Here is a 23701-nt window from a genome sequence, read left to right on the forward strand (position 1 = left end):
TGGAATATACTTGTATTCAATGTGAATACACTGTTATACCATGAGTTTTTACTTCTATATGTAAACTGCATGGAATATACTTGTATTCAATGTGAATACACTGTTATACCATGAGTTTTTACTTCTATATGTAAACAGCATCAAATATACTTGTATTCAATGTGAATACACTGTTATACCATGAGTTTTTACTTCTATATGTAAACTGCATGGAATATACTTGTATTCAATGTGAATACACTGTTATACCATGAGTTTTTACTTCTATATGTAAACTGCATGGAATATACTTGTATTCAATGTGAATACACTGTTATACCATGAGTTTTTACTTCTATATGTAAACTGCATGGAATATACTTGTATTCAATGTGAATACACTGTTATACCATGAGTTTTTACTTCTATATGTAAACTGCATCAAATATACTTGTATTCAATGTGAATACACTGTTATACCATGAGTTTTTACTTCTATATGTAAACTGCATGGAATATACTTGTATTCAATGTGAATACACTGTTATACCATGAGTTTTTACTTCTATATGTAAACTGCATGGAATATACTTGTATTCAATGTGAATACACTGTTATACCATGAGTTTTTACATCTATATGTAAACAGCATCAAATATACTTGTATTCAATGTGAATACACTGTTATACCATGAGTTTTTACTTCTATATGTAAACAGCATCAAATATACTTGTATTCAATGTGAATACACTGTTATACCATGAGTTTTTACTTCTATATGTAAACAGCATCAAATATACTTGTATTCAATGTGAATACACTGTTATACCATGAGTTTTTTACTTCTATATGTAAACTGCATCAAATATACTTGTATTCAATGTGAATACACTGTTATACCATGAGTTTTTACTTCTATATGTAAACTGCATGGAATATACTTGTATTCAATGTGAATACACTGTTATACCATGAGTTTTTACTTCTATATGTAAACTGCATCAAATATATTTGTATTCAATGTGAATACACTGTTATACCATGAGTTTTTACTTCTATATGTAAACTGCATGGAATATACTTGTATTCAATGTGAATACACTGTTATACCATGAGTTTTTACTTCTATATGTAAACTGCATGGAATATACTTGTATTCAATGTGAATACACTGTTATACCATGAGTTTTTACTTCTATATGTAAACTGCATGGAATATACTTGTATTCAATGTGAATACACTGTTATACCATGAGTTTTTACTTCTATATGTAAACTGCATGGAATATACTTGTATTCAATGTGAATACACTGTTATACCATGAGTTTTTACTTCTATATGTAAACTGCATGGAATATACTTGTATTCAATGTGAATACACTGTTATACCATGAGTTTTTACTTCTATATGTAAACTGCATGGAATATACTTGTATTCAATGTGAATACACTGTTATACCATGAGTTTTTACTTCTATATGTAAACAGCAGCATGGAATATACTTGTATTCAATGTGAATACACTGTTATACCATGAGTTTTTACTTCTATATGTAAACAGCATCAAATATACTTGTATTCAATGTGAATACACTGTTATACCATGAGTTTTTACTTCTATATGTAAACTGCATGGAATATACTTGTATTCAATGTGAATACACTGTTATACCATGAGTTTTTACTTCTATATGTAAACTGCATGGAATATACTTGTATTCAATGTGAATACACTGTTATACCATGAGTTTTTACTTCTATATGTAAACTGCATGGAATATACTTGTATTCAATGTGAATACACTGTTATACCATGAGTTTTTACTTCTATATGTAAACAGCATCAAATATACTTGTATTCAATGTGAATACACTGTTATACCATGAGTTTTTACTTCTATATGTAAACAGCATCAAATATACTTGTATTCAATGTGAATACACTGTTATACCATGAGTTTTTACTTCTATATGTAAACAGCATCAAATATACTTGTATTCAATGTGAATACACTGTTATACCATGAGTTTTTACTTCTATATGTAAACTGCATCGAATATACTTGTATTCAATGTGAATACACTGTTATACCATGAGTTTTTACTTCTATATGTAAACTGCATGGAATATACTTGTATTCAATGTGAATACACTGTTATACCATGAGTTTTTACTTCTATATGTAAACTGCATGGAATATACTTGTATTCAATGTGAATACACTGTTATACCATGAGTTTTTACTTCTATATGTAAACTGTTTCTTTATTAATGTGTCACTGTTATACCATGATTTATTTGTATACTGCATCAAATATACTTGTATTCAATGTGAATACACTGTTATACCATGAGTTTTTACTTCTATATGTAAACTGCATGGAATATACTTGTATTCAATGTGAATACACTGTTATACCATGAGTTTTTACTTCTATATGGTAACAGCATCAAATATACTTGTATTCAATGTGAATACACTGTTATACCATGAGTTTTTACTTCTATATGTAAACTGCATGGAATATACTTGTATTCAATGTGAATACACTGTTATACCATGAGTTTTTACTTCTATATGTAAACTGCATGGAATATACTTGTATTCAATGTGAATACACTGTTATACCATGAGTTTTTACTTCTATATGTAAACTGCATGGAATATACTTGTATTCAATGTGAATACACTGTTATACCATGAGTTTTTACTTCTATATGTAAACTGCATGGAATATACTTGTATTCAATGTGAATACACTGTTATACCATGAGTTTTTACTTCTATATGTAAACTGCATGGAATATACTTGTATTCAATGTGAATACACTGTTATACCATGAGTTTTTACTTCTATATGTAAACTGCATGGAATATACTTGTATTCAATGTGAATACACTGTTATACCATGAGTTTTTACTTCTATATGTAAACTGCATGGAATATACTTGTATTCAATGTGAATACACTGTTATACCATGAGTTTTTACTTCTATATGTAAACTGCATCAAATATACTTGTATTCAATGTGAATACACTGTTATACCATGAGTTTTTACTTCTATATGTAAACTGCATCAAATATACTTGTATTCAATGTGAATACACTGTTATACCATAAGTTTTTACTTCTATATGTAAACTGCTTTGAATATACTTGTATTCAATGTGAATACACTGTTATACCATGAGTTTTTACTTCTATATGTAAACAGCATCAAATATACTTGTATTCAATGTGAATACACTGTTATACCATGAGTTTTTTTACTTCTATATGTAAACTGCATGGAATATACTTGTATTCAATGTGAATACACTGTTATACCATGAGTTTTTACTTCTATATGTAAACTGCATGGAATATACTTGTATTCAATGTGAATACACTGTTATACCATGAGTTTTTACTTCTATATGTAAACTGCATGGAATATACTTGTATTCAATGTGAATACACTGTTATACTATGAGTTTTTACTTCTATATGTAAACAGCATCAAATATACTTGTATTCAATGTGAATACACTGTTATACCATGAGTTTTTACTTCTATATGTAAACTGCATGGAATATACTTGTATTCAATGTGAATACACTGTTATACCATGAGTTTTTACTTCTATATGTAAACTGCATGGAATATACTTGTATTCAATGTGAATACACTGTTATACCATGAGTTTTTACTTCTATATGTAAACTGCATGGAATATACAGTAATCATCATTCACTTTGAACGCTTTTGCGTTTTACCATAAGCGCCCGTGTTAAATGCGCATGACTCCGACCCGCTTATTCTAGTCTAACATATAAGCTATTTCTTATACATTTATATCGCTTAATAGCTAAGAAAATTTTCTATTTAGCGGTGAGATTGAAAAAATTTTCTGATTGCTGGTTTTCCGTCAAAGTAAAACCCAGCTATCTTTGAACATGGTGTTTCTTACATGTTAGCTTATGGAGAAAGGGTGTTTTTATTTATTTAATTGTACACAAACGGCTTGAACCATTTGCATGCCGTTTGTTGGCATTGATACGGATTTCATTCTTCTGTAGATGCTAGAAATCCCCTGGTTCTAACTTATGAAATGAATTCCCTGAATTAATTTTTTGTCGACACACGTGTAATTTTAAGCGAATCGGCGCGGTGTCCCCCCTCTGGCATACTCCCAGTACCACCCGCTGAACCTTTGTTCAGCGCGCGCTTGTAAGTACAAAGTAGAGGGTGGTACTGGGAGTATGCCAGAGGGGGGACACCGCGCCGATTCGCTTAAAATTACACATGTGTCGACAAAAATTAATTCAGGGAATTAATTTTTAGTACCAGGGGATTTCTAGCATCTAAAGAGGAATGAAATCCGCATCAATGCCAACAAACGGCATGCAAATGGTTCAAGCTGTTTGTGTACAATTAAAGAAATAAAAACACCCTTTCTCCATAAGCTAACATTTAAGAAACACCATGTTCAAAGATAGCTGGGTTTTACTTTGATGGGAAAACCAGCAATCAGAAAAATTTTTCAATCTCACCAATAAATAGAAAATATTTTTAGCTATTAAGCGATATAAATGTATAAGAAATAGCTTATACGTTTGACCAGAATAAGCGGGTCGGAGTCGTGCGCTTTTAACACGGGCGCTTATGGTAAAACGCACAAGCGTTCAAAGTGAATGATGATTACTGTACTTGTATTCAATGTGAATACACTGTTATACCATGAGTTTTTACTTCTATATGTAAACTGCATCAAATATACTTGTATTCAATGTGAATACACTGTTATACCATGAGTTTTTACTTCTATATGTAAACTGCATGGAATATACTTGTATTCAATGTGAATACACTGTTATACTATGAGTTTTTACTTCTATATGTAAACTGCATGGAATATACTTGTATTCAATGTGAATACACTGTTATACCATAAGTTTTTACTTCTATATGTATACTGCATCAAATATACTTGTATTCAATGTGAATACACTGTTATACCATGAGTTTTTACTTCTATATGTAAACTGCTTGGAATATACTTGTATTCAATGTGAATACACTGTTATACCATGAGTTTTTACTTCTATATGGTAACAGCATCAAATATACTTGTATTCAATGTGAATACACTGTTATACCATGAGTTTTTACTTCTATATGTAAATTGCATGGAATATACTTGTATTCAATGTGAATACACTGTTATACCATGAGTTTTTACTTCTATATGTAAACTGCATGGAATATACTTGTATTCAATGTGAATACACTGTAATATCATGAGTTTTTACTTCTATATGTAAACTGCATGGAATATACTTGTATTCAATGTGAATACACTGTTATACCATGAGTTTTTACTTCTATATGTAAACTGCATGGAATATACTTGTATTCAATGTGAATACACTGTTATACCATGAGTTTTTACTTCTATATGTAAACTGCATGGGATATACTTGTATTCAATGTGAATACACTGTTATACCATGAGTTTTTACTTCTATATGTAAACTGCATGGAATATACTTGTATTCAATGTGAATACACTGTTATACCATGAGTTTTTACATCTATATGTAAACAGCATCAAATATACTTGTATTCAATGTGAATACACTGTTATACCATGAGTTTTTACTTCTATATGTAAACTGCATCAAATATACTTGTATTCAATGTGAATACACTGTTTTATTATGAGTTTTTACTTCAACATGTAAACAGCATCAAATATACTTGTATTCAATGTGAATACACTGTTATACCATGAGTTTTTACTTCTATATGTAAACTACATGGAATATACTTGTATTCAATGTGAATACACTGTTATACTATGAGTTTTTACTTCTATATGTAAACTGCATGGAATATACTTGTATTCAATGTGAATACACTGTTATACCATAAGTTTTTACTTCTATATGTATACTGCATCAAATATACTTGTATTCAATGTGAATACACTGTTATACCATGAGTTTTTACTTCTATATGTAAACTGCTTGGAATATACTTGTATTCAATGTGAATACACTGTTATACCATGAGTTTTTACTTCTATATGGTAACAGCATCAAATATACTTGTATTCAATGTGAATACACTGTTATACCATGAGTTTTTACTTCTATATGTAAACTGCATGGAATATACTTGTATTCAATGTGAATACACTGTTATACCATGAGTTTTTACTTCTATATGTAAACTGCATGGAATATACTTGTATTCAATGTGAATACACTGTTATATCATGAGTTTTTACTTCTATATGTAAACTGCATGGAATATACTTGTATTCAATGTGAATACACTGTTATACCATGAGTTTTTACTTCTATATGTAAACTGCATGGAATATACTTGTATTCAATGTGAATACACGGTTATACCATGAGTTTTTACTTCTATATGTAAACTGCATGGGATATACTTGTATTCAATGTGAATACACTGTTATACCATGAGTTTTTACTTCTATATGTAAACTGCATGGAATATACTTGTATTCAATGTGAATACACTGTTATACCATGAGTTTTTACATCTATATGTAAACAGCATCAAATATACTTGTATTCAATGTGAATACACTGTTATACCATGAGTTTTTACTTCTATATGTAAACCGCATCAAATATACTTGTATTCAATGTGAATACACTGTTTTATTATGAGTTTTTACTTCAACATGTAAACAGCATCAAATATACTTGTATTCAATGTGAATACACTGTTATACCATGAGTTTTTTCTTCTATATGTATACTGCATCAAATATACTTGTATTCAATGTGAATACACTGTTATACCATGAGTTTTTACTTCTATATGTAAACTGCATGGAATATACTTGTATTCAATGTGAATACACTGTTATACCATGAGTTTTTACTTCTATATGTAAACAGCAACAAATATACTTGTATTCAATGTGAATAAACTGTTATGCCATGAGTTTTTACTTCTATATGTAAACTGCATAAAATATACTTGTATTCAATGTGAATACACTGTTATACCATGAGTTTTTACTTCTATATGTAAACTGCATGGAATATACTTGTATTCAATGTGAATACACTGTTATACCATGAGTTTTTACCTTCTATATGTAAACTGCATGGAATATACTTGTATTCAATGTGAATACACTGTTATACCATGAGTTTTTACTTCTATATGTAAACTGCATGGAATATACATGTATTCAATGTGAATACACTGTTATACCATGAGTTTTTACTTCTATATGTAAACTGCATGGAATATACTTGTATTCAATGTGAATACACTGTTATACCATGAGTTTTTACTTCTATATGTAAACTGCATGGGAATATACTTGTATTCAATGTGAATACACTGTTATACCATGAGTTTTTACTTCTATATGTAAACAGCATGGAATATACTTGTATTCAATGTGAATACACTGTTATACTATGAGTTTTTACTTCTATATGTAAACAGCATCAAATATACTTGTATTCAATGTGAATACACTGTTATACCATGAGTTTTTACTTCTATATGTAAACTGCATGGGATATACTTGTATTCAATGTGAATACACTGTTATACCATGAGTTTTTACTTCTATATGTAAACTGCATGGAATATACTTGTATTCAATGTGAATACACTGTTATACCATGAGTTTTTACTTCTATATGTAAACTGCATGGAATATACTTGTATTCAATGTGAATACACTGTTATACTATGAGTTTTAATTCTATATGTAAACAGCATCAAATATACTTGTATTCAATGTGAATACACTGTTATACCATGAGTTTTTACATCTATATGTAAACAGCATCAAATATACTTGTATTCAATGTGAATACACTGTTATACCATGAGTTTTTACTTCTATATGTAAACAGCATCAAATATACCTGTATTCAATGTGAATACACTGTTATACCATGAGTTTTTACTTCTATATGTAAACTGCATGGAATATACTTGTATTCAATGTGAATACACTGTTATACCATGAGTTTTTACTTCTATATGTAAACTGCATGGAATATACTTGTATTCAATGTGAATACACTGTTATACCATGAGTTTTTACTTCTATATGTAAACTGCATGGAATATACTTGTATTCAATGTGAATACACTGTTATACCATGAGTTTTTACTTCTATATGTAAACTGCATCAAATATACTTGTATTCAATGTGAATACACTGTTATACCATGAGTTTTTACTTCTATATGTAAACTGCATGGAATATACTTGTATTCAATGTGAATACACTGTTATACTATGAGTTTTTACTTCTATATGTAAACTGCATGGAATATACTTGTATTCAATGTGAATACACTGTTATACCATGAGTTTTTACATCTATATGTAAACAGCATCAAATATACTTGTATTCAATGTGAATACACTGTTATACCATGAGTTTTTACTTCTATATGTAAATTGCATGGAATATACTTGTATTCAATGTGAATACACTGTTATACCATGAGTTTTTACTTCTATATGTAAACTGCATGGAATATACTTGTATTCAATGTGAATACACTGTTATACCATGAGTTTTTACTTCTATATGTAAACTGCATGGAATATACTTGTATTCAATGTGAATACACTGTTATACCATGAGTTTTTCCTTCTATATGTAAACTGCATGGAATATACTTGTATTCAATGTGAATACACTGTTATACCATGAGTTTTTACTTCTATATGTAAACTGCATGGAATATACTTGTATTCAATGTGAATACACTGTAATATCATGAGTTTTTACTTCTAAATTAAACTGCATGGAATATACTTGTATTCAATGTGAATACACTGTTATACCATGAGTTTTTACTTCTATATGTAAACTGCATGGAATATACTTGTATTCAATGTGAATACACGGTTATACCACAAGTTTTTACTTCTATATGTAAACTGCATCAAATATACTTGTATTCAATGTGAATACACTGTTAAACCATGAGTTTTTACTTCTATATGTATACTGCATCAAATATACTTGTATTCAATGTGAATACACTGTTATACCATAAGTTTTTATTCTATATGTAAACTGCTTTGAATATACTTGTATTCAATGTGAATACAGTGTTATACCATGAGTTTTTACTTCTATATGTTAACAGCATCAAATATACTTGTATTCAATGTGAATACACTGTTATACCATGATTTTTTTTTATATGTAAACTGCATGGAATATACTTGTATTCAATGTGAATACACTGTTATACCATGAGTTTTTACTTCTATATGTAAACTGCATGGAATATACTTGTATTCAATGTGAATACACTGTTATACCATGAGTTTTTACTTCTATATGTAAACTGCATGGAATATACTTGTATTCAATGTGAATACACTGTTATACTATGAGTTTTTACTTCTATATGTAAACAGCATCAAATATACTTGTATTCAATGTGAATACACTGTTATACCATGAGTTTTTACTTCTATATGTAAACTGCATGGAATATACATGTATTCAATGTGAATACACTGTTATACCATGAGTTTTTACTTCTATATGTAAACTGCATGGAATATACTTGTATTCAATGTGAATACACTGTTATACCATGAGTTTTTACTTCTATATGTAAACTGCATGGAATATACTTGTATTCAATGTGAATACACTGTTATACCATGAGTTTTTACATCTATATGTAAACAGCATCAAATATACTTGTATTCAATGTGAATACACTGTTATACCATGAGTTTTTACTTCTATATGTAAACAGCATCAAATATACTTGTATTCAATGTGAATACACTGTTTTATTATGAGTTTTTACTTCAACATGTAAACAGCATCAAATATACTTGTATTCAATGTGAATACACTGTTATACCATGAGTTTTTTCTTCTATATGTAAACAGCAACAAATATACTTGTATTCAATGTGAATAAACTGTTATGCCATGAGTTTTTACTTCTATATGTAAACTGCATCAAATATACTTGTATTCAATGTGAATACACTGTTATACCATGAGTTTTTACTTCTATATGTAAACTGCATGGAATATACTTGTATTCAATGTGAATACACTGTTATACCATGAGTTTTTACTTCTATATGTAAACTGCATGGAATATACTTGTATTCAATGTGAATACACTGTTATACCATGAGTTTTTACTTCTATATGTAAACTGCGTGGAATATACATGTATTCAATGTGAATACACTGTTATACCATGAGTTTTTACTTCTATATGTAAACTGCATGGAATATACTTGTATTCAATGTGAATACACTGTTATACCATGAGTTTTTACTTCTATATGTAAACTGCGTGGAATATACATGTATTCAATGTGAATACACTGTTATACCATGAGTTTTTACTTCTATATGTAAACTGCATGGAATATACTTGTATTCAATGTGAATACACTGTTATACCATGAGTTTTTACTTCTATATGTAAACTGCATGGAATATACTTGTATTCAATGTGAATACACTGTAATATCATGAGTTTTTACTTCTAAATTAAACTGCATGGAATATACTTGTATTCAATGTGAATACACTGTTATACCATGAGTTTTTACTTCTATATGTAAACTGCATGGAATATACTTGTATTCAATGTGAATACACGGTTATACCACAAGTTTTTACTTCTATATGTAAACTGCATCAAATATACTTGTATTCAATGTGAATACACTGTTAAACCATGAGTTTTTACTTCTATATGTATACTGCATCAAATATACTTGTATTCAATGTGAATACACTGTTATACCATAAGTTTTTATTCTATATGTAAGCTGCTTTGAATATACTTGTATTCAATGTGAATACAGTGTTATACCATGAGTTTTTACTTCTATATGTTAACAGCATCAAATATACTTGTATTCAATGTGAATACACTGTTATACCATGATTTTTTTTTATATGTAAACTGCATGGAATATACTTGTATTCAATGTGAATACACTGTTATACCATGAGTTTTTACTTCTATATGTAAACTGCATGGAATATACTTGTATTCAATGTGAATACACTGTTATACCATGAGTTTTTACTTCTATATGTAAACTGCATGGAATATACTTGTATTCAATGTGAATACACTGTTATACTATGAGTTTTTACTTCTATATGTAAACAGCATCAAATATACTTGTATTCAATGTGAATACACTGTTATACCATGAGTTTTTACTTCTATATGTAAACTGCATGGAATATACATGTATTCAATGTGAATACACTGTTATACCATGAGTTTTTACTTCTATATGTAAACTGCATGGAATATACTTGTATTCAATGTGAATACACTGTTATACCATGAGTTTTTACTTCTATATGTAAACTGCATGGAATATACTTGTATTCAATGTGAATACACTGTTATACCATGAGTTTTTACATCTATATGTAAACAGCATCAAATATACTTGTATTCAATGTGAATACACTGTTATACCATGAGTTTTTACTTCTATATGTAAACAGCATCAAATATACTTGTATTCAATGTGAATACACTGTTTTATTATGAGTTTTTACTTCAACATGTAAACAGCATCAAATATACTTGTATTCAATGTGAATACACTGTTATACCATGAGTTTTTTCTTCTATATGTAAACAGCAACAAATATACTTGTATTCAATGTGAATAAACTGTTATGCCATGAGTTTTTACTTCTATATGTAAACTGCATCAAATATACTTGTATTCAATGTGAATACACTGTTATACCATGAGTTTTTACTTCTATATGTAAACTGCATGGAATATACTTGTATTCAATGTGAATACACTGTTATACCATGAGTTTTTACTTCTATATGTAAACTGCATGGAATATACTTGTATTCAATGTGAATACACTGTTATACCATGAGTTTTTACTTCTATATGTAAACTGCGTGGAATATACATGTATTCAATGTGAATACACTGTTATACCATGAGTTTTTACTTCTATATGTAAACTGCATGGAATATACTTGTATTCAATGTGAATACACTGTTATACCATGAGTTTTTACTTCTATATGTAAACTGCATGGGATATACTTGTATTCAATGTGAATACACTGTTATACCATGAGTTTTTACTTCTATATGTAAACAGCATGGAATATACTTGTATTCAATGTGAATACACTGTTATACTATGAGTTTTTACTTCTATATGTAAACAGCATCAAATATACTTGTATTCAATGTGAATACACTGTTATACCATGAGTTTTTACTTCTATATGTAAACTGCATGGAATATACTTGTATTCAATGTGAATACACTGTTATACCATGAGTTTTTACTTCTATATGTAAACTGCATGGAATATACTTGTATTCAATGTGAATACACTGTTATACCATGAGTTTTTACTTCTATATGTAAACTGCATGGAATATACTTGTATTCAATGTGAATACACTGTTATACTATGAGTTTTAATTCTATATGTAAACAGCATGGAATATACTTGTATTCAATGTGAATACACTGTTATACCATGAGTTTTTACTTCTATATGTAAACAACATGGAATATACTTGTATTCAATGTGAATACACTGTTATACTATGAGTTTTTACTTCTATATGTAAACAGCATCAAATATACTTGTATTCAATGTGAATACACTGTTATACCATGAGTTTTTACTTCTATATGTAAACAGCATCAAATATACTTGTATTCAATGTGAATACACTGTTATACCATGAGTTTTTACTTCTATATGTATACTGCATCAAATATACTTGTATTCAATGTGAATACACTGTTATACCATGAGTTTTTACTTCTATATGTAAACTATGGAATATACTTGTATTCAATGTGAATACACTATTATACCATGAGTTTTTACTTCTATATGTAAACAGCATCAAATATACCTGTATTCAATGTGAATACACTGTTATACCATGAGTTTTTACTTCTATATGTAAACTGCATGGAATATACTTGTATTCAATGTGAATACACTGTTATACCATGAGTTTTTACTTCTATATGTAAACAGCATCAAATAAACTTGTATTCAATGTGAATACACTGTTATGCCATGAGTTTTTACTTCTATATGTAAACTGCATCAAATATACTTGTATTCAATGTGAATACACTGTTATACCATGAGTTTTTACTTCTATATGTAAACTGCATGGAATATACTTGTATTCAATGTGAATACACTATTATACCATGAGTTTTTACTTCTATATGTAAACTGCATGGAATATACTTGTATTCAATGTGAATACACTGTTATACCATAAGTTTTTACTTCTATATGTATACTGCATCAAATATACTTGTATTCAATGTGAATACACTGTTATACCATGAGTTTTTACTTCTATATGTAAACTGCTTGGAATATACTTGTATTCAATGTGAATACACTGTTATACCATGAGTTTTTACTTCTATATGGTAACAGCATCAAATATACTTGTATTCAATGTGAATACACTGTTATACCATGAGTTTTTACTTCTATATGTAAATTGCATGGAATATACTTGTATTCAATGTGAATACACTGTTATACCATGAGTTTTTACTTCTATATGTAAACTGCATGGAATATACTTGTATTCAATGTGAATACACTGTTATACCATGAGTTTTTACTTCTATATGTAAACTGCATGGAATATACTTGTATTCAATGTGAATACACTGTTATACCATGAGTTTTTACTTCTATATGTAAACATCATCAAATATACTTGTATTCAATGTGAATACACTGTTATACCATGAGTTTTTACTTCTATATGTAAATTGCATGGAATATACTTGTATTCAATGTGAATACACTGTTATACCATGAGTTTTTACTTCTATATGTAAACTGCATGGAATATACTTGTATTCAATGTGAATACACGGTTATACCATGAGTTTTTACTTCTATATGTAAACTACATCAAATATACTTGTATTCAATGTGAATACACTGTTATACCATGAGTTTTTACTTCTATATGTAAACTGCATGGAATATACTTGTATTCAATGTGAATACACTGTTATACCATGAGTTTTTACTTCTATATGTAAACTGCATGGAATATACTTGTATTCAATGTGAATACACTGTTATACCATGAGTTTTTACTTCTATATGTAAACTGCATGGAATATACTTGTATTCAATGTGAATACACTGTTATACTATGAGTTTTAATTCTATATGTAAACAGCATCAAATATACTTGTATTCAATGTGAATACACTGTTATACCATGAGTTTTTACATCTATATGTAAACAGCATCAAATATACTTGTATTCAATGTGAATACACTGTTATACCATGAGTTTTTACTTCTATATGTAAACAGCATCAAATATACTTGTATTCAATGTGAATACACTGTTATACCATGAGTTTTTACATCTATATGTAAACAGCATCAAATATACTTGTATTCAATGTGAATACACTGTTATACCATGAGTTTTTACTTCTATATGTAAACAGCATCAAATATACTTGTATTCAATGTGAATACACTGTTATACCATGAGTTTTTACTTCTATATGTATACTGCATCAAATATACTTGTATTCAATGTGAATACACTGTTATACCATGAGTTTTTACTTCTATATGTAAACTGCATGGAATATACTTGTATTCAATGTGAATACACTGTTATACCATGAGTTTTTACTTCTATATGTAAACAGCATCAAATATACCTGTATTCAATGTGAATACACTGTTATACCATGAGTTTTTACTTCTATATGTAAACTGCATGGAATATACTTGTATTCAATGTGAATACATTGTTATACCATGAGTTTTTACTTCTATATGTAAACAGCATCAAATATACTTGTATTCAATGTGAATACACTGTTATGCCATGAGTTTTTACTTCTATATGTAAACTGCATCAAATATACTTGTATTCAATGTGAATACACTGTGTAACGAAGGCCTACAAATATATTTACTCAACATGCCCAAATTTTATGATCTTATGTTACTCCCTTTTTCATTTATGATATCCACCTTTCTTCTTATGTTAACGTCTACAATTGCAACATATTTACATGTTTTACTCCCTGAAACGTTGTTTGTCAATTCGGAGATGAAGTCATCAACGCTTTTAGCTGACCTCGATGAACACCTGCAACTGATGCGCATATCGATTGCCGGAGAAATAGGACCCCGACAAATAGGACCCGGAGATATAGGACCCAAAAATAAGCCATGGAGAAATAGGCCCCGGTGAAATAGGACCCCTTTTTCAAACTTTCTTTATAGGGTCCTATTTCTCCGCTAGATGGGTCCTATTTCTCCCCTCCGTAGGTCCTATCCGGCTTCGTACAGGCACGGGTTATATAGTTTTCAGCCGACAGAACAGCGTTGGCGTTTATGCATACATTGAAACAGCCAAAAAAATTTTGTTTTAACTCTGATTTTTTATTTTCTTGCATTAATGCATTGTATATGAAGTGATTTATACAGCTCATTTTATGAAAAATTGATTAATTACTGTAAGAATTTTAATCTCAGTTGTATGTGTTTCAAAGTATGTATTCTATATTTCAAATAATATCAAACTAATCCAGTTCTATGGTTGAACTTACATCAACTGTCGAGCTGATTTCGATTGTTTTCATTTCCTTGTCACAATAAAAATATATTAATATATATATTTAAAATAAATTTTAATTTCAATATCTACCTGTAAAAGGGTTGTCGGCCTTTTAATTTGCTCTGGTGGTTGTTCTTCACTAGTGTTAGACATCTTCCTTATTGATTTATGAATGGAGTAATACATTTAGAAATTAATTTATGATGTTGAATAGGAAGGGTTTCGTTATATAAAGGTTTCGCGGGTATTTAAGTAATTCAGTTAATTATAAGAAAAAAATAAGTTTGGCAACGCTGGAGTGGAAACAACGCCAGATAACGCCCGGCAGACGCCCATTTTTATCAGTGAAGTTCTAGAATCAAGTGTGTCATGTCCCGTTATTTTTATTAGGTAAAATATATTAGGATTTTTGTTTTAAGTTGATTTCTAACTCAGTTTTACCGCCATATTTTTGTATCTTTTAGCTAGGGCAATAGCATCAGCAGTATGGACCATAGTTTTGCAATTGCCACTGGTCCATGGTGTAAAGTGATTGTTCAGTGGATACCAAGGACTTTGGAATTCTTTTTCATTGTTACTCCACTATGGATCCCTCTTAAGGTAATGAAACAATTGTAATTTTTGAACTGACAAATAAAAAACTACTTTGAGATTTGTGAAAATTTCTATCAGCAGTCTCCAGTGATATCGGTCCTGATACCGTAATTTACCAGCTCTTTACCAGGTATTCACATTGCAATAATTTTTGTTTTTCATAACTAAATATGTTGAAATTTAAACAGAAAAAATGTAAATGAGGCCTACATTCTACAATTAAATGATGTTTCATTACTAGAACAGTCAAATTATAACAAAAGTCTTCCAACTAAAATATTTGCACATGGTTGGGGTGGTTTTCCAGACCAAGGATATTCGTCTAAAGATGGTGAGCCTTAACTAAAGCAAAGTGGGACAAATAATATCAGTTGCCAGCAAAAGGATGACTTGAGTACAAACTTTTCTTATTCTAAAACCATAATATATTGGCAGAATACCTACTCCAGGAGGACTGTAATTTTATATCGGTGGACTGGTCTGTTCTAGCTGAAGGTGACCATGTAACTGTTTCTTTAATCAATGTACCTATAGCTGGAGCTGCAACTGGGGCATTTGTGGATTTTCTCATTGGTCAAGGAACACCACTCTCAGCTTTCCACTTGATTGGATTCAGCATGGGGGTTAATATATTTGCAACTTGAATAAGGAAAGTCTAGCACAGGAAACTTCAAAAAATAAATTTTTCCACTTGATTCAATTGATAATCGGCTAGATACAACAGACGCTTTTTTCGTCGACATCATTCATATCTACGTCGCCTTCGTGAATATGACTGGACATGCAGATTTCTATCCGAATGGTGGTCTAATTCAAGCTGGATGTCCAGTACCTGACCTTGGTATAACAATTAATATTTTTTACTGATATTGTCCAACCAATATACAATTTGTATTGGAAGATTTCACTTTATATTTATGTATTTTCAAATGTTACAGAATGTTGCAATCACTGTCGCGTCGTGGACCTTTATGCGGAATCCATCAACAGCCCCTTAGGCTTCAATGCATTTCAGTGCGATTCGTGGGAAAATTACCAAAATGGAGATTGCCAAGAAAACGTCAATACGTTGATGGGCGAACCAGTTTCAATAAAGTAAGTAGCTCTAGATTATCTTGTTCGTGGTTGCTATCACGTTCACCTAACTTGTAGCTACTGTTATTCGGTATAAAATAATCGCCCTCATCACGTTAATTGAAGTGTCCTAGGATCGTTCTTTTTAGCAACAAACAGGGAATCGCCGTTTGCCCAAGGATGACTTTTAAACTTGGCTGAAAACGTCTCACCTCCAATGATTTATCGACTGAAGTAGCTAGAATGTTATACAAGTCCACAATAATACCTTTACTCAGCAGCATGAAAGATGAAATCCCCGCATGCCAGTTGCCAGGCAATATTCAAGGAGTCCAAGTGTTACAGCAACAACAGGTAATCGTAAACAAATGCAATTATTTAAGAAAATAATTGAATAATGATAGCTACAGGTGTAGGCGCTGTAACTGCTGGAGGTGTTAGCTACCTCCAATGGATGGTAAGCAACCCACCCGAAGATTGATATGACGACGATGCGGTTAACACTAAACATCTATCAACACATACTTCATCTTCCTCGGCACTTGGGGTGAGTATTTAATGTTAACGCCAGATGTTCGTCTTCCCGTGCGTGGTCAAAGGCCCGACGGGTTGGCCGAAGGCCCCAACACCCCTGACAAAATCCTTACCTAAGTCCACCTTTTACCTAACCCCGTGAGTTTAACCCATATTCAAGAGGCGAGCATCTGGCCTAACATATTATATATTTCATAGTATAAGTTTTTGTTTATTTTAAATGTTATTTTTTTTTCTAAGTTTTGTAATATGATTAATCAAGTACAAAGTAAAGTTAAGAGTAAATTAATATTATTAGAAAAAAGGGTAATTACATTACGCACCATTTAAAAAGAAAAATAAAAAAATTTATTAGATAATTAGATAAAAAAATTTTAAATTGAATATTTGTCATGTGTGAATATTGTCAAATGAATAACGTAAAACGTAAAATTTTCTGTGTCACTGTAGCTTTGCATGGGTCTTTTGCTGAGCGCGAACTACAGCGCCAAGTAAAAAGTTTTCCGCTTACTTTTTTCTTGGTAAAGCAATAACCTAATAAATAATAATCGAAATTAATAAAAAAAAAACCAAAAAAAAAAATTATGTACCTAATCCATTGGTCAATTTCACTTTGCCCTTGTTGGAACCTTCCTTGTGAATCTTGTAGTTGGGAATAGTTGGCTCCTCGAAAGAAGATTGCTAAAAAAAGAATTAAAAATAAATAAGTTTTTTTATGAAGAAAAAAAGTTGTTTTTTTACAAATTAAAAAAGTTAACAATTAGAATTCATCCATACCTCAAGTATTGATTCACAGGGTTCCACGGGAGGTTCATGCCGGATTCCATCGCTCTCGTTTTCTCGCCTGACGATAGTTGGAAGATCTGTGGGAGAAATCAGGATTGGTGGATCAGCAATGCGGGGTTGGCCTTTTCTTTTTCGGCGGGGTGGAGCGACCGGCGGAGTACCAGAAGGAGACCTAAGGATAGTAGTGAGAAGAAAAATAGGTGACATTAAAATATCGATAGGAGAAAGTAAACGAGGCGGTGTAGTGCGAGGAGAAGAGTGTGATGGGAATTCATTCTCAATGAAATGGACATCCTTCCGTCTCTTAGCGACATGGGAAGGGTCAAAGATTTCACGACGCTTCAGCTTCCGTTTTGGACGACCAGCAACTTCAGCATCGGCAACGGGAACGGCATCGGCAACGGCAACGGGAACGGCAACAGCATCGGGAACGGCAACGGCAACGGCAACGGCAACAGCAACAGCATCGGGAACGGCAGCGGCAACGGGAACAGGAACAGGAACACCTATGCACGTAGAACACTTATACGCAATAGAGAATTCTTTCCAAGTAGGTGAAACACCTCTGGGAAAGTTAACTCCACAGCATGCCCGATGGATTGGGACTTTACAGCGAAGACACAAGCAAAATTGTTTCTTAGAAGAAACAACAAAATCGCAGCGAGAACAGCGATCAGTAGATGGAGCCATGGTATGAGCGAGGTATGAGCGTGAGAGGAAAGCAAAGACTATTACCATTTCAGGAACATAATTCCTATTTTATAACATTTCTGTCATTTGGAGGAGGCGGAGCTGATCTGATCAACGAATCAGAAAATGGGCTTTGTTGCTCACCGCTGTATATTTTTCCATGTAAGCGTAGGGATTAGGATTAGGAATAGGATTATCAACCACAACTTATGTTAAGCTTGAAGTCTTACAGCCACTAATCCCCTTTATAATTACCGCTTCTTCACCAGCTCACCAGCTTATACACATAATCCAAGGTTCATCCCTACTAATGATCCATGACTCACTGAAAAGATAGTGATCCAAACCGATAAACAAAAGCTCAAGTCTTACAGCCACTAATCCCCTTTATAATTACCGCTTCTTCACCAGCTCACCAGCTCATACACATAATCGAAGGTTCATCCCTTCTAATGATCCGTGACTCACTGGAAAGATAGTGATCCAAACCAATAAATTCCGATAAACAAAAGCTCATCAATATGAATGAGTCATTCATGTTCATTAAAGAAAATTCTAGAACCGACAAAGATAAAGGTATTTATTTGCGGGATACTGCTTGCAAATACGCTTACTGGTAATTGTTTCCTACCAAATTTTTATACTGGTCATCTTCCATAGCTACCAGAAACTTAGAAGTTAATACTTTATATTGTGTGGTTCATAAAAAAATTTAACAAAAATTAAACAGCAATCATTGTTTATTAATGTAATGCATCGTACATAACGTAATGCATACCCTATTACATCGGGAAAGGGTGCAAGATATGCAGCAGAAAACTAACACGTATGATGATATTCAACATTACCAAGCTTACAGAATATTCATCAATTTTTCATAACATGAGCTATATAAATCACTTCATATACAATGTATTAATGCAAGAAAATAAAAAATCGGAGTTAAAACAAAATTTTTTTGGCTGTTTCAATGTATGCATAAACGCCAACGCTGTTCTGTCGGCTGAAAACTATATAACCCGTGCCTGTACGAAGCCGGATAGGACCTACGAAGGGGAGAAATAGGACCCATCTAGCGGAGAAATAGGACCCTAAAAAGAAAGTTTGAAAAGGGGGGCCTATTTCTCCGGGTCCTATTTCTCCATGGCTTTTTTTTGGGTCCTATATCTCCGGGTCCTATTTGTCGGGGTCCTATTTCTCCGGCTACCCGCATATCGCACAATAAATAAACAATCAGTTGATTGGTTGCTTACACGTCACAATCAACCACTTAATAAAACATCTCTTGATTGGTTGCTCGTGCCGAGTTGCGACAGGCCATCAGCGTCTGTGACCACTCCCGAAATGCGAGGTTTTGTGATGAACCCACATTTCCGACAAACAGAGTCGTTCGGCAACTTCCACAACGTTTAGACGCGGAAACTCTGTCGGTGCAAATTCTTGAATTTGCTAGAGTCTTCTCACAGTTCTGAAACGTTTAGTAGTCGAATTGCTGAGTGTTAATTTCTCCACTTCGTACCGTTTTACCAACGGGCGCTTCCGTAACGCTCGCGCTACATCGGTAAGCTTCCAAATTGTCCTTATTCTGTTGGTCATTATGGTTTGGCTCGTTATTCCCTTTCTTGTCATATTGTATGTCCTTTCCCGTGTAATTCTTATGGCCTTAGTCAAGTAAAATACATGTCTATCATTGTGGGTAATTCGCCTCCGAGTTCACTTTAATTCCAATTCGAAACAACATTTAATTCTTTGGTAATACTAACTCCCCAAGGGGATGTATTACATAATGGTGGCAGCGCTTTTTGAACTCAACCACAATGAATGATGATGTTATTTCTGGCGGGTCTAGAATTCCACGAACTCCCATACAACCCAGTGTGCCCCAAATTAATGTTCTCCTGTCCAGAGAGCAAAATGTAGCTAGATCGTTTAATTTCGATAAGTTGCCTGTTGAACCCCAAATTGCACCTGATACATGTCCAGCTTGTACCACTCCCAAACCAATTTCTGAACCGGCTAGTAAACCCGCTTCTTCCGTTGTAAGTACACAACCATCTAGAGTTAGTTCTCAGTTAAGTAAGCTTAGGTCTAACGGTGCGTACGAAGCCGTAGCTCGTCTTGATCTTGTTTCCAGACGGAAACCCAGAGTTAGTTTTGCCTCTGGAACCGTTTCAGAGGAGCGTTCACCCTCTATTTTTGCTAGAATTGCTGCGCGTATTTCTCCAGCTAAGTCTCCTCCAAAAGTTTTGCCTAAGTCTAGTTCAGTAGCAAAAACTGTGTTAGGGTTTTTCACGAGGAACTCCCCGAATGGAAAATCAACTGAACCTGAGCCTACGACATCTATTCGACAAAATCAAGAACAATCAACAGAAGATATTCCAGCCCAAAACGAGCCAGCTTCCGTACCTAATCCTTGTGATCAAGAGCCTGAAGGAGAGAGAAGCGGACTTTCAGTCGACCGATCCGAAGACCTGGGTACAGCTAATTTGGTTGATTCAAGACATCCGTCTATCGAACCACTATTTACCCGAAACGAATCCAACGACGGTGTGGACAGAACCAACGATTCTGCTGAGACATCTGACGTCGATCCTACAGGTGAAACTACACGCACAGGTGAAGAAAACAACCCAATCGGAAGCCCAAGCGTCCGTGCTGACATCGATCTTCATATCACATGCGAGACAATTCCTGATATTTCTGCTGAGTCAAATTCACTACATCACGGAACTGCAAGGCGTGACACCACAGAAACACGAGACAATCTTAGCCTCGTTTCAGAATTTTGCAACTTCCATCAGACACCGAGAAGAACGCTACCTACATCTAACGAACGAAGTGAGAGAGTTATCCTCCCACTTAGAAGTTCAGCTACTGACCCATCAACAGTCGTTCCTGATAGACATCCGCAATTTAATCTTCTACCTGCGGGAGCTACGCCTGCTGACTCCGCTGGAACCGCTAATTCCGGAAATCAACTCGTTGCTGAGGAAATTGGACAACTTCCCGGGAGCTGTCAACCCGAACAACGTGCAGTTGGCGGAGGAGATCAAACAAACACTCTCCCAAATCAAGGACCAATTGCAACGGTTCCTACCATCCCATACGGCGGAGGACGTACCTCAACCACCCGTGGCCCAACAACCAGCACACCATCAAGAGGAGAGGACCGTTCGCCGTCCACGACAGGTGCGATTCGCCGACCACCGCCCTATTCGCTTCTCCCGTCGTCGATGTTCGACCCGACGCCCACGCATACTGATTACGCCACCCAGGAGCGTCGCAGACGTTACAGCGAATCTCGATCATCTACGAACAGCATTACAACACAATCTCACAATTCAAGACAGGAGAACTTAAGAGCGCAAGAAACAAATCCTAAGAACATGGCTCAATGTCCTTCCCCTAGTAGAGCAGCTACAGCTAGAGATCTTGATGATCTCCAGAATAATCAGCATACCTTTTCCCGTTTGCAGTTACTTCCTTCGTTTTCCGGAAGTCCACTTACGCGTTTCGACTCTTGGCTAGAATCTTTCGAAGCTATAGTAGACACATCAGGATGGTCAGGAGAGAAAATTGTCCAAATGCTTCGTGCTAAGTTAACAGACAGAGCTTTTTCCGTAATTCAGGCCATTTTGAAAGATCTTCCGCATGATTATGATTCGGTCAAAGAAGCTTTGCTCGATCATTTTCACGGCGATGAAAATGTTGACTTATATCTTAAGAAATTTAATAAAGCTAAGCGTAAGCCAGGCGAGAAAATCGTTGATTATGCCCTTCGACTTCAGGAAATTTTCAAGCGTGCATATCCTATAGCTCACTCTGAGAAGTCTTTTGCAATTATTTTGATGCAGAAATTTATTGAAGGCTTAGATCCCAAACTACAGACGAAAGTTAAGTATAAGGACTTTAAGGATTTTGGCGAACTAGTTACTTCAACACGGACGTATGCTAGTAGACTAGAAGCGTTAGAAACAGATCGTGAAAGGCAGGAGTTTATTCGGTCTATTGATGGCACACATGGCACCAATAGCGCAGAATTGACAGAGCTTAAGCAAATGATAGTAGATCAGAAAGAAATGATGATGAAGGCAGTGGCTAACGTTCACCATGAAGACAAGCCTGTTGTGGAAAAGAAAACTGAAAGTGAGCAGATTAGGGACGTTCTTAGTGAACTCGTGCAGAGCGTAAAGAAACTCCATCTCAATAGGAAAGACGTCTCATACCCTTCAAACACACAGTATAAGAAACAAGTCTCGTTTCAACCGACTTTAGCTAATCAGCAAGATGGTAACGTGAGAGCTCCGCAGCAGCGCTTTAATAACAATAATGGAAATAGACAATTTGTAAACTCCCAAAATAGTTCTACAAA

General features: G+C 32.8%; 1 protein-coding gene and 2 long non-coding RNA genes across 3 annotated transcripts; 2 read left to right on the forward strand and 1 right to left on the reverse strand.

Moving 5' to 3' along the window:
* Positions 1-15939: 15939 nt before the first annotated feature.
* Positions 15940-16932, forward strand: LOC123468855. The gene is made up of 5 exons (XR_006642412.1): positions 15940-16041; positions 16116-16251; positions 16327-16375; positions 16434-16576; positions 16681-16932. It is a non-coding gene; the product is annotated as an uncharacterized LOC123468855 (long non-coding RNA).
* A 408-nt stretch (positions 16933-17340) lies between these two features.
* Positions 17341-18581, forward strand: LOC123468856. The gene is made up of 2 exons (XR_006642413.1): positions 17341-17673; positions 17730-18581. It is a non-coding gene; the product is annotated as an uncharacterized LOC123468856 (long non-coding RNA).
* On the reverse strand, positions 18179-20531 carry LOC116917414. The gene is made up of 3 exons (XM_045168040.1): positions 18631-20531; positions 18444-18534; positions 18179-18387 (listed from the first exon to the last, which is right to left on the reverse strand). Exons 1-3 carry the CDS (start codon positions 19375-19377, stop codon positions 18260-18262), a joined length of 966 nt encoding a protein of 321 aa, XP_045023975.1. The 5' UTR covers positions 19378-20531; the 3' UTR covers positions 18179-18259.
* Between the last annotated feature and the right edge of the window lie 3170 nt (positions 20532-23701).

This window comes from Daphnia magna, unplaced genomic scaffold, assembly GCF_020631705.1.
Source record: "Daphnia magna isolate NIES unplaced genomic scaffold, ASM2063170v1.1 Dm_contigs449, whole genome shotgun sequence".
Lineage (NCBI taxonomy): Eukaryota > Metazoa > Arthropoda > Branchiopoda > Diplostraca > Daphniidae > Daphnia > Daphnia magna.

What these genes read in the sequence shown, in the direction of transcription:
- LOC116917414 (XM_045168040.1), bottom strand. Translation starts at nt 19,377, where the DNA reads ATGGTAATAGTCTTTGCTTTCCTCTCACGCTCATACCTCGCTCATACC. An exon ending in CCTGTGAATCAATACTTGAG is followed by an intron (nt 18,535 to 18,630) that starts GTATGGATGAAT and finishes TTCTTTTTTTAG; the next exon opens with CAATCTTCTTTCGAGGAGCC. An exon ending in GAAATTGACCAATGGATTAG is followed by an intron (nt 18,388 to 18,443) that starts GTACATAATTTT and finishes ATTATTTATTAG; the next exon opens with GTTATTGCTTTACCAAGAAA.